Source organism: Benincasa hispida, chromosome 12 (genome assembly GCF_027475165.1).
Source record: "Benincasa hispida cultivar pf3 chromosome 12, pf3_genome.v1.1, whole genome shotgun sequence".
Taxonomy (NCBI): domain Eukaryota; kingdom Viridiplantae; phylum Streptophyta; class Magnoliopsida; order Cucurbitales; family Cucurbitaceae; genus Benincasa; species Benincasa hispida.
The window spans coordinates 51,197,966-51,215,300 of NC_143489.1; the positions used below are offsets into that span (position 1 = coordinate 51,197,966).

Consider the following 17,335-nt stretch of genomic DNA (forward strand, 5'->3'; position numbering starts at 1 on the left):
AACTAGTTAGCTAACCCGAGCTAAGATGCTCAAGGGTTCCAGACATATCATAGAGCAAAAATTTTAGTAAGGCTCATTTTTCTAAACTATAAATTTAATCAAAGAATGCCAAAAACATGCAATGTTTCCCACCCCCAACTTAAAAATTGAACATTGTCCTCAATGTTTAAACTATGCAAATATGTTCAAGGATAAAAAGTAAGGGATGTAGAGAGAAACTTCCCTGATTTTCGTAGTTGCTTGTTATTTACTTGAGAGAGAATTCCTTGCTTTTGTTTTGTTTTCCTTTTTCTTATTTTTTTGAGTTTAGCTATAAAGGAAAAGAAGAATCAAAATAAGAAAGAGAGTACAGAATTGAAAAAGACAAAAGAAGAAAGAAGAAAATTTTGTCCTGTTTTACAAATTTTTAGCGTCGTTTGCTCAACGTTGGTGAAGATGGATATCAAATATACGAAGGATTAGTCAAAAGTAAGTCCAATTGGACTTGGTTTACATGCCCTTCGTTGAAGACCTTAAGCCTGTGTCCATTCATCTTGAAAGTCTTTCCTGTTTCAAGACTTTTGACTTCAACTGCACCATATAAGAGAAAACATTAGTAATTTCAAAAGGACCTAACTATTTGGACTTAAGTTTTTCAAGCATCAATTGTAATTTGGAATTGTAAAGCAATACTTTTTGTCCTATTTTGAAGTCCTTTCTTATCAAACCTTTATCATGAATAAATTTGGTCTTCTCTTCATAAATCTTTGAGTTTTCATAAGCATTACATCTCAATTCTTCTAATTGTTGCAATTCTGGAAATCTTTCCTCTCCAACTTGAGCTAGATTCAAATTATATTGTTTTACCTCCCAATATATCTTATGTTCAACCTCTACGGGAAGATGGCACACTTTTCCATATACAATTATGTATGGGTTGTTCTTATAGGTGTCATAAAAGTGGTTCTATAAGCCCAAAGTGCATCATTAAGACGGGTACTCCAATCTTTTCTTTTCAAGTTGATCGTTTTTCTAGAACGCATTTCATCACTTCTCTATTGGAAATTTTCGCTTGGTCATTTGTTTGAGGATGATACGGGAGTTGCAACATGGTGGTGAACTTCGTATTTTCTTAATAATGACTCTATGGTCCTATTGTAAAAATGTGTTCCTTGGTCACTTATAATGACTCTAGGAATTCCAAATCTATAAAAGATGTGATTTTTTAGAAATTTTGAAACAACAGAATGATCATTTGTTTTAGTGAGGATTACCTCAACCCACTTGGAAACGTAATCTACCGCAAGCAAAATATATAGATAGCCAAATGAAGAAGAGAATGGGCCCATAAAATCTAAGCCCCAAATGTCAAAAATCTCACATACAAGAATGGAATTAAGTGGCGTTTAGTTTCTTTTTAACAAGGATCCAAATTTTTGACACTTTTCACAAGACTTGCAATATGCATAAAAGTCAGAAAAAAAGAAAATTTTAAAATAGTCCTGAGTCTAAAATTTTCTAGCAGTTTTGTAACGACCCGACCCTCTAGGACTCAAGTCGGGCCATTACTAAACACATGCATGCATGTAACTTAAAACGACACCCTTTTATAGTGAAATAAATGCTAAATAAATAAGGTAAATTCAAAAGACATTCATTAAATTCAAATATTAAAAATAAATGATGGGTACTCATAAATCATAAATGATAATAAATAGGTCTGAAAACAAATCTTAATAGTAAGTTTTAAACATCAAAACTGAAAGTTGACAACATGAAAAGAAATCTAAATATCATGAGTGGAAGTATAGAATTGGTCCCAATGGCTCGATCACGAATTTCGCTTGTCAATCGCTGGTGCATCTCTACCTTTACTTGAAACAACAACATGAAAAACGATTAGTATAAAATACTCAGTAACTAACCCCACTACTGGAGTCAGGCTAGGCATCTATGTCCTCTAAATGCCTACCTCTGGTGGAACATATAAACTTCTCTAATCCTCATGGGATACGTACATACATGAATAACTAAATTTCATCCTATTATAGTTAAGTATACCCACTACCTCTATTAAGTCTCAAAGAACCCACAAACCTCTGGTGAATCCCGAAGAAGACACCACCTCTAGTGAATCCCGAAGGAAACACAACCTCTGGTGAATTGCGAAGGAAAGCATCACCTCTAGTGAATCCCGAAGGAAACACAACCTTTGGTGGATCCTGAAAGAAAGCACTACCTCTGGTGAATCCCGAAGGAAACACAACCTCTAGTGAATCTCCAAGGGTACACAACCTCTAGTGAATCCCGAAGGAAAACTCCACCTCTAGTGTATCCCGAAGGAAAACACCACATCTCATCATCATGGTTCTACAACGTACATATACATCTTATCGTTTTAGTCCCATAACATACATATACATCTCATCATCCTCAGATTCAGCAGGATCTTCAAGAATAATAATATACTCAATCATCCTAGCATTCAAACATCTCTATGCGCATCTAGTCTTTTAAATCCTCATGCCAGCAAGGCATACATAAACATCAAACCATCAATATATCCTCAGTAACCATGACTATTAATACCTGACTCTAGTCCTTTCAAACCTCAGTCAAAGAAGGCATACATAAATATCATGCTAACTAATAATTCTCAATAAATCATAATTATCATTGCCTGGCACTAGGGCAGTTCTAGTAGAAAGATTACTTACCTCAAAGTAAATCAAAAATAGTTCAAGCAAGTTTATCTCCTCCTTGCCAAGCAGACCCTTGAACCGACACCTATAATAAATCCAATATTTAAATTAATCCCTTGAGTCCTTTCCAATTAACCATACTCAAGGTCTCCAATTTTAATTTTATTGAAATCATGGCTTGGTCCAAGGTTAATTTTCAAAAAGCACAAAGACTTACCAACCTTAACAAATTTTCCACCGAAATTGGTCTTAAACTTCAAAGCAATATCTCAAAATCTTCAATCTTTGATTCTATAGTCCAAACATAAAGAGAAGTTATCAATTTTAACACAAAACCAAATGGGATAATCAAACCCCTCAAAGAAAAAATCCAAAACTCAGCTCTTACCCAAATTATTCAAGAATCCAACGAAACCCAAACGACGGCGACGGAAGGCTGGCTCGAACGACGTTAGTGTGGCGAAGTCGAGCTGAAGTTTGGTGCTAGTGCAGCGAGTGGCGACTAGTAGACGGCCGAGTGCGCGGTGTAGGGCGGCTGAAGACTTATGGCTAGGACTTCGACGCCGTACAGACCTGAAGCGCACGAAACAGGTAAAGCAACGCAAACCGAGGCGACGCTGACGGATCAAGCAGCTAGAGACTCGCGAATGGCGTGGGGTCTTCAAATTTGACGCGAACGGCTGGAAACTCCCATCAACCCTTGATCTTCAAAGCACTCCACAAACAAGATAGAAGATCAAGCCTCACTTGAATGCTCCAAATATTCATGCATTCTATCACAAGAACATACAAGAAACAAAATTCTAAATTTTAGAATTTTCTACTATCATTCATCCAAATTCCTAGTCTATTACAATTGAAAGGATATGAGGCTTTATATAGCCTTATAGAGATTCTAATACAATTAATGTAAAGTAGCAAAAGTCAACATAAAAAATTAAAGAAATAGTCATCTTCCCAACCTCCATTTTTCATCTACCATATTCATTCCAATTCTATTAATGGCAGCCACCATCTTTGACTAGTCTTCTTCTCCAATGCATCCTCATTAAAAGTAAACTCTAAATTTCCAACAACTATCTTTAAACACAATATTCATAATTTCAATACTTAAACTAAACACTAAATTGCTGAAAATTAATTAAAAACAACTAAATTTACATGGAAACTTAATGATTTTGATTCATATCATCTTCAAGTTCATTTCATGGAAATATGATTTCTCGATTCATATCATTCTCCCTTTCTTCAAGAATATTCGTCCTCTAATCTATAGAATCTCTTTTGAATGCAGCTTTTGGTAGTCATCTTCTTATACTTGAATCCATGAACAACAAAATTCAACAAAAAAAATCTCTCGGATTACACCATTTTTTTTTTTTTTTACATTTTCCAAACAAGAACATTTGACATTGAAGGAAATCGAATTGGAAGATCTTGAAGAAAGCAATTTTGTAGATGACACTCAGATCTAAAACTTTGAAGAAGACAAAAATGTAAAATGAAAACTAGAACTGACACTTTTTTTTTTTTATCTAATGGACAGAAGAATAAGAAAGTTATTGCAACAATGGAAAGATATATTGATCTAGAGCCAAAGCTTTGATACCAAATGATATGAGACCCCTAGGCATCGAATCCAAGAACCATGTTGAACGTTCAACATGACCCAAAGAACTCGACCCCAATAGCCTCAAAACCAATTTGATCTCAACCTCTAAGATAGGCTAAATTCATATTACTTAGGTGATCTAAGGAACCAAGGATCGAACAAAGTTAGAAACTCCCATCGACCATCGATCTTCAAAGCATTCCACAAGTAAGATAGATCAAGTCTCACTTGAATCCTCCAAATATTCATGCATTCTATCACAAGATCACACAAAAAACAAAATTCTACATTTTAGAATTTTCTATTATCATTCATCAAATTTCTTATTTATTACATAAATGATAGGAGGTTTTATATAGCCTTGTAAGGATTCTAATACAATTAATATAAAGTAGCAAAAATCAACATAAACCATTAAAGTAGTCATCTTCTTGACCTCCATCTTTCATCCGCCATATTCAATGCAATTCTATTAATGACGGCCACCATCTTTCAACCACCAATTTTAATGCATTTTCTCGAATAGCAGCCACATCTTTAACCACCAAATTAAACTCTATAATGCTGGAAATTAATTAAAACAACTACAAATATCATAATGGCAGATTAAGTACAAATATCATAATGCTTTTATATTTCAGCCTTCACTGGGAAATTCTCAACCAAGTCTCAAATTCAAATGTCCCAATCAGACTGAATGGGCCCAAAAGAAAATGTATTCAATTATATGGTCTACAAAGCAAATACACCCTTCTTAATATTCCTCATTTTCCAACATTGCTAGGTTATATGCCATTTCTCCAAATAACAATTATATTCATTCCACTACGATAATCTTTTGAGTTCAACGACCGTCTAACCTCTTAGTCGAGAGTATAAATCTAAACTACATGAGTAATATTCAAGTTGACATTCCACTATCATAACTAGAACCCTAACTGAACAATAATCTCACAACCATGTTTCTTTTAAGACCCAAAAAGGAAAAAGGATCCTGTTGAGCTGAAAGAAACTAGACATACATAAAGAAGAACCGTTTATATTGAACAAATAATATAGGAATTATGTATTATATAAACAAGATGGAGAAACAATTCTAATAAAGAAATAAAAGGAAAATGGAAACAGGAAACAATATTATTGTTACTACATTTCTTTGCTGATAAATTGTTGAAGGATGAACACATAATCATTCAAAAATAAGACAGGCAGGAAACAAGAGTTAAAGCCAGTTGTCTATTTTCCCCAAAATTCCTTGATCTTTTTCTTATAATTGCTTTGGTATGTGCCCCAATGCAATGTAAGGGGCAGAGGCATACCACAAACACAACAGAAGGCGAAGGCAAAGATAGGAAGCCAGATATTTTTTTTCTACAACAGAGATATTAGATATTACCTGTTTTGAGTGGAAAACCACTGAGTTGATGTTACTTTTGCCATTAATGTGAGCATCTGAGCTCCTCTTCTGTAAGTTTGTTGTTGTTCCTATTAGGGCGGGAAACAATTTGGTTCAGTTCGATTTGGTAGTCAAACTAAACCGAACCAAATTTTCTAATATGTGACACTAAACCAAATTGATCAATTTTGATATTTTAAAAAAATCTGTTATATTTTTTTAATTAAAAAACGGTTCAATTCGATTCAATTTTGTTTTTTAAATTAAAAACTGTTCGATTTTAAATTTGATTTCTCTCTTTTTTAAAAAAATATATAAACAAAAAAATGATTCAGTCCAATTTCAAGTTCGATTTTTACGATTTGAATGACCACCCTAATTTCCATGCCCCTATCTACCATGAAAATGTAAAGATCCTTCTACTAGCATTATTAAAATGCAATATTTCCACCTAATAAAATTTCATACCACAGAGTTTTAAATAAACGATAAGAAAATCCCCATGAGAGTGGTTTAATTAGTGGCTTTCAAATTTTTTTTTTTTAAAAAAAAAAAAATGGTTTGTATCAATTTTGAACTTTTTTTACTTTGTTTCATTTTAATTCCATTATTATATGTCAAAATATATTGCTTTGACCTCTAAACTCCAAACAAAATTTGTTTGATATTATAAATAAGGCATATTGAATTTGATATCGAACTCAAAACAGCTGGCCCAAGATGAAAATAGAATACTTTATCTACTACAATCTGAACGATATTTATGAAAGCTTGAAACCAAATAATCAAACAGAACACATGGAAGGGCCAACATATATATAGAGAGAGTGAGAACTCCAATGATCAAAATAGAATCTAAACATTAAAGGTAACTAAAGAAATTTAGACCAAGGGAAAGCACCAGTAATTTGGGAATTTTTTATGTTGGGAATTTTTTAAAGGTAACTAAAGTCATTCATGAAGATGGAGAGAAGAAAGAGTAACTCATTGAATATATTTGGGAATTTCTCCTTTCCTTAAAAGGGAGAGGGAGTACTCAGCAGTATCAATGAGGTCTTCAATATTGTGAAGAGATCGCTCTTCAGAAGCAAGCAAGAAAATGCCACGAACCTCCGCCTTCTTTGCTAATCTAGCTGCAAAGCTAAGAGGCAAATTTGGGGAGTTGAGGCTCCGCAGTATCTGGCGATAAAGAGATATAACACGCCCGCGGTTCCTCGCTAAATCCTCTGCTGTTGCCCATACGATACCTTTTGCCATTTCTCAAACTGAAAAGAAGTAAAAGAAAATTGAAGACATCATAATGAAACTAAAAAGACTGCGTGGCACCCTAACAGAGGAGAGTTCTCAATTACAGGTCAATTTCTCTGCGTCATTTCTTCAAACAGTTTGTGCTCATGTCTCAAATCCAACTGAAACTATCATGTACGTTTCATGGATAGAATTGGGCAATGGTGAAATATCAGAGCTATGTAGAATTCTTCAGAATTTGGCGATTTTGGACCATAATTCAGCCATCAATACACAAACCCACTGACTAATTTATGCCGTTTCACTAGATTCTCAACGGCGATTAAGAGTAAAAAGTATAGAATATGAATATATGTTAACTTGGATCCATCTGGAGTTTAGAGCATGCGGAAGAAGCACTGAATGAGCGAATGAAGGATTGAAGAACAATGATGGTGGCAGTGGCGGTGGCGATGGGGTTCAGAGAGGGGGAGAGTCGTAGCTTGTTTGATAAGCCAAAGTAAAAAAATTATATTTTAGTCCTAAACTTTGAATCCGGATTCTATTTTTTCCCTAAATTTTCGTTATATTAATTTTTAACAGAATGATAAGATGATTGAATTTTTAAATGACTATTTTGCCAAATAAGTTAGTCAATACTAAAAAAAAATCTAGAGTTTCAATTTTGAATTAGGTAGTAAAACAATTTTTTATGAGAGATCAAAATCATTTTGCATTCTAGATTTTGGTCATTTACTATTTTGACATGTTAGTTGTTAACATTTTACTTCATCCTTCATCTTACGCAACCCATGCTAGATGCAAAATAGATTTAATCTCTAAGAGTTAACAAAATCTTAACAGCAAGAACCACAATAAATACTCTTTAAAAATTCAAGGGCTAAAACAGACATTTGTTAAAGTTTAGAGTGAAGGGATTGAATCCCGTGCGGAAGCTGTGAATGCTCGTGCTTCAATATCCTTGAAGAAAACAAGAACATAAAACAAATAAACATGTTATAATTTAATAAAAATGTAGAAATACTCACTTTTGAAGACTGTTCTTCAAGTCATTCTCCCATCAAGAACACCATCATCTTAGACTGTCTAATCTCGGGGCAAAGGAACTGACATTTTTTTAACCATTCCTATCTTTCCATAAACAGTATTGAAAAAGTTGATTAAGGGAAATTGGATTGATGCCAAAATCGCCCACTGTTTGGGAGGAGAATGCGCTCTTAATAGTAGCGCAAAATCGAAACCTTCTGAGATGGGATGCCCAAAATCTGCTACCAAGTCAGTTTGACTAGGAGTTAACCTGAGAAGGGGAATTCAACCTTATTCATCCATCTTTTTTTTGCACTTTCTTCCTCCAAAAATTCATTAAACCAATGACTCAAATAAGTCAACTTGTATCTAGAGCCAAAAACTACAGCAACGTATAACAATAAATTGGTCTTCTCACTTGTAGTTATACCCAATGCTTGTTGAACTTTGTCTGCTTGCTTAATATCATCTAACTCAATAATGCATTCTCATACAACAAGTATTCACAAATTATTTCTTGGATCAAACATAGTTCATGAAAAAAATATGTTTGAAGTCACAAACATAGATGTTGAAAACTTTATCGTTACCTCTGTGAAAGTATTTAGGAACTCTACAAACACTTTTGCATTATCCCAATCTTCAATAATAGGCATATCATCCTTTGGCAAATAACTTGGGTCATGCTCCTCTAATCTTTCAAATGTCTTTTGACACTCAATCGCTCCGTCCAACATAGTGAAAGTTAAATTCCATCGTGTTGGAACATCCATTGTAAGACAAGTTTTTGTTGACATCTTTATCTTCTTTAGCAAAATCTTTAAATATTTGCAATCTTGCAAGAGATGAGCTAACATACTTCACAACATTTCTAATTCCAATGATAGACATGTGCAAATCTTTTAAAGCATCACTAACTATTAAATTAAGGATATGAGGACAACATCTAACATGAATAAATTCACCATCTAACACCAATCCATTCTTGCCTCTAAACTTTTTAACCAAATATGCAATAGCTCCATCATTTGAACTTGCATTATCGACTGTTATGGTAAAAAGCCTATCAATACCCAACTTTCTAAGCATTTTTCAATTGCTCAACCTATCGTATCTCCTCTATGATTAGCTATTTGAAAAAAGTTAAGAATCCTTTTGTGTAAACTCCAATCACCATCAATAAAATGAGCCGTTATAACCATATAATTAATATTCTGCACGGAAGTCCATATATCAGTTGTTAAACAAACTCTTTGACCACTTCGAGTCAATGCACTCTTTAACTTTTGTTTGCTCCCCATGTACATTTGAAAATAATCATTTGCAACAATTACTCTTGATGGAATTACAAACTTCGAATTTAATACCTGAAAAAATTTACGAAATCCTTCACTTTCTACAAACTTAAATGACAATTCATCTAATATGATCATACAAGCAAGCATTGTTCTACAATTTTCGAGTGAAGGATGTAGCCATCAAACTACTTTTAGAATCTCCCTCTCCTTCAACATAATCTTCTGACTTATTTGTATACTTCTTACATTACTCTATATGCCTTTTTAGATTTGTTGTACCATTTCTCTTGGAATCACAAGCATATGTAGCCCCACGGTACTTACAAGCAACCCTAGGATATTCAGGATCACATCCTTCTACTTTAATAAAATGTTCCCATACCGATGAAGCTAGTTTAATAGGTTTTCTTTTTCCTAACAATCTTACTGAACTAGAACAACTTTGATTTGAAATCTCATTCGCAAACGATAAAGTCATCCTATGAAAAATAAAATTTAAATTAAACACATTACTAAGTTTAATAATCTTTAGTTGTTAGCTAGTCTTTAGGTAGCTTGCTTTTAAATACTGTAACACTTTAAATTCATGTCTATTTCACATTTCATCTATTGTTACTTGTTAGTTGTTTTAAGTCAAACTTTTTTCCCCTAAAGCATTTATGCAAGTGAGTTTAATTGACACTAATTCAACTTTTCACAAAATGTTCTGGCTTTAACCATGCTCTCGGAAAGAAAAACTATGATAGAAGGCTGAGGCATTAGACTGAACCACAATCTAGATCAGTTACAGAGTATTAGTAGAGAAATAGTGGGAGTATTGTTAGGAATGTAGTTATGTGAGAAGTTTGTTCAAGTTTATGGAGTGAGTTTAGGATTTGTAGGCCGAATTTTGGGTATTAGTTTTGTAAGAGAGTGATAGTCTTTTTTCCTATTCTCTTCTCTCTCTCTAAAATTGAGAAGGATTATGAACTTAACTAATTAAAAAATCTAAACCAAGCAGCTCAAGATATGAACAAAACTGAAGTTGGCAACTAACCTTTGATGCATATTAGTACAGCTATGGGAGTCTCAGAAACCAAATCAACAAGCCTAAACTACGAAGAGATTCAAGATGGTTATAAAATATCTAGAAGTAGAGAAAAAAATGAGTGAATGTGCGGAACATTTAATGGGTTCTTGATAAGAAAAAAATAACCATCTTTTAGTCAATAATTAGAAGTATAGATTACTCATTTTCTAAACTAATGATTTTCAAAAGATTATCATTCTAAGTTCTGGAAACATTAAACATGGTGCAAGCTTACACTTTTTTTTTTCTCTCTCTCTTTTAACAAATGAAATGCAGTCAATAAGATTCAATTGGGCGAACAACATCTTAATAAATGGGTTAACATCAATCAATAGCCAACAAAGTCATGTTGTGATCAATAGCTGCAACAATGTAGTGGTGAAGAATGTGAAGATAATAGCTGCAACAATGTAGTGGTGAAGAATGTGAAGATAATAGTGAAATATGAAACCCCATAAAAACTACCACTACCATCCAATCTAGCTTTCATCTTCAAGAAGAAGAATAAAAAACAGGGAACAAGACCATCTCCAGTGTTCTTTCTTGTACTAGAATATAGATTTGAATATTGAATAACTCAAGTTCATAAAGTTAACAAGAAGCAACAAACAACTCAACAAGCCAAAAGAAAAAACCCCTAATCCAAAACCAAATCCTAGTATCACAGACAGAGTAATCTATCTAAGCCCTAAAAAGTTAAAAACAAATTCAATTAGCTCACTAAATCCTAGATCCCATAAACAGAAACTTGAGTGAATCCAACAATCTCCACTAAAACCCAAATCAAATATGAAAACATAAGAATAAAAGAAAGGAAAAAACTTACAGAAGAGGGAATAGTGGCAGAGAGCAAATGGGAAATTGTTTGAGCTACATTATAGGCAAAAGGGGAAGGAGAAGAGAATGTGAATGAGATGGAAGAAGGATTGACAAATTGTAATGAAGCTTGTTTTCTGCTCTACCTTCCATGTTCCTTCCCCTCCCCTTGCTTTTTTGCTCAAAAATTCCCACCATGAAAAAAAAGCCCAGAAACCCCAATTAACAGATCAAAAACCCCAAACAAAATATGGGGTCCATTCAGAAATCAAGATCACAAAATTTCAGAAGAAGTCCACGATAAACCTAGAAGAAATTTCAGATCAAAAAATAAACAAAACCCACAGATCAAACAAACCTTATCGACGCTGATGGCAAAGCTGAGCGACGCTGACGAACGGACAGGGAGAGAGGGGAGCGGCGGACGGAAAGAACTTGATGCGGACGGAGAGACGGCAATTGATGTGTAACAGAGGATGAGTTTTAGGGATGGTAGTGAAGATGGGAGCGGACTGAGGGTGACTGGGTGAGGAGATGAATGAAAACTGAAATCGAAGAAGAACTAACCTTCACCTCTAGTATGTTCATGTACTTTTTGAAGAAAAATAGATTAAAAAAAAATTCTCTAAAGTGCCTTTTTAATCTATTCATTCCAATTTCTTTTATTAAAAAAAGATGTTTTAGTTATATGTATTTAAAGAATTCATAAGGTTGGAAGTTGTCTACTACCTTCTAAGGAATGAATTTCGGTGCCAAAACGAACATGACATCAAATATGTACTATCGACTAGATCAAAAGTTTGATCCCTCATCTCACATATTGTCATAACAAAATTGAAAAACAAATAAGATAATGGTTCATTTTTTGCTCTTCTAATTTGAAACCAAGAAATTGGATTAAAATAGAGTTATATTTCACGCTTTCAAATATGAGTTGAGTAGTTGATTCAAGAACCGGATCACAATTTAATCCGTTACTAAAAATTTGCTTGTTGCTATACGTACAAACTATAAAATTGGGAGTGAATCCTCACTAAATCTTAGGTTAGATATAAATTATTATGAATAAATTTATATAAAAAAAAATTGATTTTTTTTTTTTTTGGTATAATTATTATTTCATAGTAACATATAAAGAAAAATAAATCAAGTTTATATTTATTAAATCTTTGTCTTTTTTAATATAGCTCTGAATTTTGAAATTTTAAATTTTAAATTCGAATTATTGAAAATATATAAATATTGTTTTTAGAATTTGCACTATTCAAGTCATAAAATTTGAAAATAGTTTTCAAAGCTTACGGTATTTATATGGTTTATCAAACGAGATCTTAGTCTACTTGGATAATGATCAAACATAGTTTGTGTAAAACTTAATTTTATTGAAATTAGTAAGTTTATGGATATTTTGGATTGATTGACTATAAATTTTTAAGTGAGTAAAAATTGACTAAAAATAAAAAATCGTAGGGAAAAATACATTTTTTGTCTATAGATTTTGAGTCTAGTTTCTTGTTTCATAGTGTTATACATTTAGATTTTATTTCAATTTAATTTTAAGTTTCAAAATGTTATAATTTTACCCTTGGCATTTGAGTTTTGTTTCAATTTAGTTCCTATGTTTCAATATTTATACTTTTAACCTCAATTTTTTTACTAAATATGCATTTTTTGTCTTTAGAGTTAATTTATATAATTAAAAACCGTTAAAAGAATTCTAATTGGTCAAGTTTCATTATTTTCATCATTTTGAAAATTAAATTTAAAATTTAACTTGACAAGTACTTTTAATTAATGAACAGAAAGTGACATCAATAATTGAGAGTGAGTATTTATTAAAAATTTAAGGTTAAAATGTAAATCTTGAAATCCAATAACCAAATTGAAATAAAACTCAAATTTTAATGGTAAAATTGTAATATTTTGAAATTCAAAGACTAAATTGATAATAATTTAAAACCTATGGACCAAATAGCCTAAAAAGTGATTATTCCCAAACTTATACTAGTTGTCTAAATTTAGAATTTAATGTAAGTTCGGGGCAAAAATTGAAGTTTTACCTAAAATTGAAATGAATTTATTATTGGAAAGAGAGAAAAGGGGTGGGAAAGGGTAACAAAAACAGTTACATCTTGGAAATGGGTTAGTTTGGATTGGCTGATTGCATGGGTCTCTCATTGTGGGTCCCACTTATGGATTTTTTGCCCTTTTAACTATTTGTTATTATCTACAAATAACTGCACTGCCCCCACCTTCGTTCGTACTTCCCTTTTTATATTTCCATTTTTACCCCTTACAATTTCTCATAATTGCCAATTCATCCCTCATCTTTTGTCTAAAGTTCAATGTTAGTAGATTCGAGAGTCGTATTTGGATATCTGATCTCTTAGTTAATAGGCTCATGAAGTCTCTTGCGACTAGTTTTAATTTCCTTTTTGTTTTTAGACTCTTGATGAGTCTCATGTCTTTTGGAATTCTTATTTTTTCATTTGGTTATGACATGTGTTGAACACTATATTGGCGATTGAGTTTTGTGGACTTTTTTGTTCCTTTAATATATATATACGTTCATTTAGAATAAATTATCACGTGTAATTAGTTCGATTGTGTTAAAATTTACTCCTCCTTTCATTCTTACCACATACTAAAAAAAATCATTTGAGAACAAATTTAATGAGCACATGTTAGAGAGAGTTAATTTAACTCGTTGAATTGATATATAGCATGTTTAGAGTGAGTTTGATATTGTTAAAATAACTTTTGTCGTATATAAAATTATTCTGAAATACACCTTCAATTACTCAAAATCAATTCAATGTTTAATTTTACATTTCTAAATGTATTTTTCATACAATTAAAATTGATTTTGAATGATTACAAATATTTTCTAAATGATTTTAAAAATGAAAAAAATAATTTTAACCATTTTAGAATCACTCTCAAGCATGTCAATAATGTTGAACGATCAAATTTAACATGTAACAACCCGACCCCCTAGGACTCAGGTTAGGCCGTTACTAAATACATGTATGCATGGAACTTAAGACGATACCCTTTTTTTGGGTGAAATGAATTCTAAATAAATAAGGTAAATTCAAAAATCATTCATTAAATTCAAATATTAAAAACAAACAATAGGGTACCCATAAATCATAAATGATAATAAATAAGTTTGAAAACAATTCTTAATTGTAAGTTTCAAACATCAAAACTGAAAATTGAAAAAAACATGAAAAAAAATCTAAATATCATGAGCGGGAGCATAAAACTGGTCTCAGTGGCTCGATCACGAATTTCGCTTGTCATTCGTTGGTGCATCTTTACCTTTACCTGAAACAACAACATGAGAAATGATGAGTATAAAATACTCAGTAAGTAACCTCATTACTGAGGTCAGGCTAGACATTTATGTCCTCTAGATGTCTACCTCTGGTAGAACATATTAATTGCTCTAGTCCTCATGTGACACATACATACATGAAAAACTGATTTCTATCCTACTGTAGTTAAGTATGCCCACTACCTCTAGTAAGTCCCGTAGGACCCACAACCTCTAGTGAATCCCGAAGGAAGCACAACCCCTGGTGAATCTCGAAGGAAACACAATCCCTGGTGAATCCCGAAGGAAACACAATCTCTGGTGAATCCCGAAGGAAACACAACATATAATGGGCATCTAACTAATCAGTAAAGACACTATCACAGTCTCAACATCACAAGTATCACTACATGGTTCTATAACATACATATACACCTCAACATCATGGCTCTACAACATACATATATGCCTCAATATCCTCATATCAAATACAACCTTATGGAATCAAGTATCATCTCATGCTAGCATGCAAGTATCTACGTGCACAAATAAATGTTTCAGATCCTTATACAAGAACATATATCGGTCATACTATACTATCCGTTTATCATGCTATCGTTCTATCATAATATTCATCTATCATGCTAGCATATATCTAGTGTCTGGCCTGTGGGCAGTTCCAATAGTAAGTTTACTTACCTTTAATTGCAAACTCTAGAAACTAGCAAGCTCAACCTCTTCCTTGCCCAACGAAACCTTGAATCAAACCAAAGTAACAAACAAGCAAATACGAAATTTTAATCTCTAAGCACAGTTTCAAAATCACCAATCCTAAACCAAAAGCTTCTCAACAACTTACCGAAAACCCACAAAATCAAACTTAAATCATCCAAAACAAAGACACCAGGAAACCTCAAGATCCAAACCTAACACCCAAACATCATGGCAAATTATTTTAGGCCGCAGTCCATGGTTCAGTCAAACTTAAATCGAGTAATTCATAAACATACAACATGCTTAACAACCCACATGAGTTTAGAGCCTTACCCTTCACTAAGATTCGTCGACTACCCCTTTAATCGGCTGGACGACAACTTCAACAACCTAAAATTTTGCCCTAACATCCAAAATATGACGAGTACCAAAAAATCAAGGCCAAACTATAGTGACTGTTCAAAATCCTCAAAAAATCCAATCAAAACAATTTACACTTACCCTTAATCTAAGATTCCGACAAAGAATAAAGCGGACCCGACGCGATAGGGACGACAGCGACTGGCAGTGGTGTGGCTGGGGTAGGGACGTGTGGTTGGAGCGGCAGACGCACGACTGGAGGGGATCTGGACAAGCGGCTCGACTGGACGAAGGCTCACGGTGGTCGCTCGACATCCGATCTAGGTGGCGTTCGGCTTCAGTGCACGAGTGGCTCGCGACGGCGGCTGGAAGGCATCTCATTGCTCGTGGACGGAACGATCGACTGAAGGGGGTGACACGACGGTGAGCGGTGAGGTTTGACTAGCGAGATCTAATCGGCCGAATTCCACGAACGACGACCGACGCGTCTGGAGTGCAGATCGACAGCTGGGGTGATTGGTTGCAAGCGAGGGTGGGGTCGACGCGGCGACTGCTCGTGGGTATTAGGCTCGACGGAAGACACGACAGTTTGGGAGGTTCGGCAGCAAGGGGTTGGGGTTTTCGGGCGACGTGAAGAAGAAGAAGAAAGGGATTTTGGTTTTATAAAAAAATAATAATAATAATAACAACAACAACAACAACAATAATAATAATAATAATAATAATAATAATAACTTAAAAAGAAATAGAATAAACTTTTATTTTATTCTTTTTCTTCTTCTACTTTATTTTATTAACTTCCTTTCCTTCCCAAAATAAAATTAATTCTTGCCATTAATTTCCAAATTAAATAATTTCAACGTCAATAATTAAATTCCCGCAAATACACTTAAGTCCAAAAATTCCAAAAATACCCTCAATTAATAAAGATTACTGAAATTATATAGATAATAAAAATTTAGGGTGTTACATAACATATTGGCTTTTGAAAAATATTTAACTCATTGAACTGATATGTAGCATGTTTGGAGTGTTTCATTAACTAGGTTGGCTCAATTCAAAATTTTCAATTTTATGGTCCTGATAAGTAGTTTCACGTGTCAATGTCATTTTCAACAAAGTATTAAGCGCCTTTTTTTTTTTATGTATTACTTTTTCTAATTTCCAACTTTTCTCAATCTTTAGCTTTATTTTCAACTCAAAACGTTCATTTCTAAAAAAATAGAATTTGAAAAAACCACAAAAGACAAACATATATTTATTTTTAACCTCATTCAAACTTTTCCATTAAATTTTCACATCATTTCATTTTAAAATTGAATTGATGTGAACTTTTTTTCTCATCCATCCAAAACTTTTATAATATTTGTTGGGCTGATATTGAAACAATGTGGGCTTTTTGAAAGAAAACGTGAGGCCCAAGTAAAGAAAACCAATTGATCTTTAATGAAAAACCAGCTGATTCAAAAACAATGTGCTGAAAGCACAATCTGTGTGAAACAATCTTATGCCCTACACGTTGACAACCAAAATTAAAATCTTGAACTTCACTGATCTGAAGTCTTGAATGACTACTCCAAATTATTTCTTTTTGTTTCAGAGTGCTCGAGAGAAAATAGAGAGAACCGATGGGGAAATGCTGCCGAATTTTCTTAAGAGAGCTGATGAAGATGAAGATCAAAGACAATACAAGAAGAATGACCGAAGAAAAGAAGAAGAGAAGAAGGAAGACATAAAATTTTTAACGTGGTTCGACCTTAATATGCCTACGTCCACGGAGGAGCTATATTCAAATC

General features: G+C 33.2%; 1 protein-coding gene and 2 long non-coding RNA genes across 5 annotated transcripts; all 3 read right to left on the minus strand.

The window, feature by feature from the left end:
• Window positions 1–208: 208 nt before the first annotated feature.
• Window positions 209–4,622, minus strand: LOC120067066 (uncharacterized). Of its 2 annotated transcripts, XR_016525266.1 has the most exons (5): window positions 3,644–4,622; window positions 3,070–3,454; window positions 2,903–2,972; window positions 2,697–2,766; window positions 209–570 (listed from the first exon to the last, which is right to left on the minus strand). It is a non-coding gene; the product is annotated as an uncharacterized LOC120067066 (long non-coding RNA). The 2 variants fall into 2 exon arrangements; XR_016525265.1 differs by lacking the exon at window positions 3,644–4,622 and having other exon boundaries at window positions 3,070–3,530.
• A 1,907-nt stretch (window positions 4,623–6,529) lies between these two features.
• LOC120067065 (COMPLEX 1 LYR-like protein) lies at window positions 6,530–11,646 on the minus strand. Of its 2 annotated transcripts, none has more exons than XM_039018448.2 (2): window positions 11,505–11,646; window positions 6,530–6,954 (listed from the first exon to the last, which is right to left on the minus strand). In XM_039018448.2, the coding sequence occupies exon 2, from the start codon at window positions 6,944–6,946 to the stop codon at window positions 6,674–6,676; it is 273 nt and encodes a 90-aa protein (XP_038874376.1). In that variant the 5' UTR covers window positions 6,947–6,954; window positions 11,505–11,646; the 3' UTR covers window positions 6,530–6,673. The 2 variants fall into 2 exon arrangements, with proteins under 2 accessions (XP_038874376.1, XP_090164304.1); XM_090308178.1 differs by lacking the exon at window positions 11,505–11,646 and adding an exon at window positions 7,966–8,105.
• Window positions 11,647–14,230: 2,584 nt separating this feature from the next.
• On the minus strand, window positions 14,231–16,245 carry LOC120067740 (uncharacterized). The gene is made up of 5 exons (XR_005479014.2): window positions 15,681–16,245; window positions 15,513–15,582; window positions 15,325–15,391; window positions 15,165–15,221; window positions 14,231–14,476 (listed from the first exon to the last, which is right to left on the minus strand). It is a non-coding gene; the product is annotated as an uncharacterized LOC120067740 (long non-coding RNA).
• Between the last annotated feature and the right edge of the window lie 1,090 nt (window positions 16,246–17,335).

Bases quoted from the DNA above. Each gene is read 5' to 3' on its own strand.
- LOC120067065 (XM_039018448.2), bottom strand. From the start codon at position 6,946: ATGGCAAAAGGTATCGTATGGGCAACAGCAGAGGATTTAGCGAGGAAC.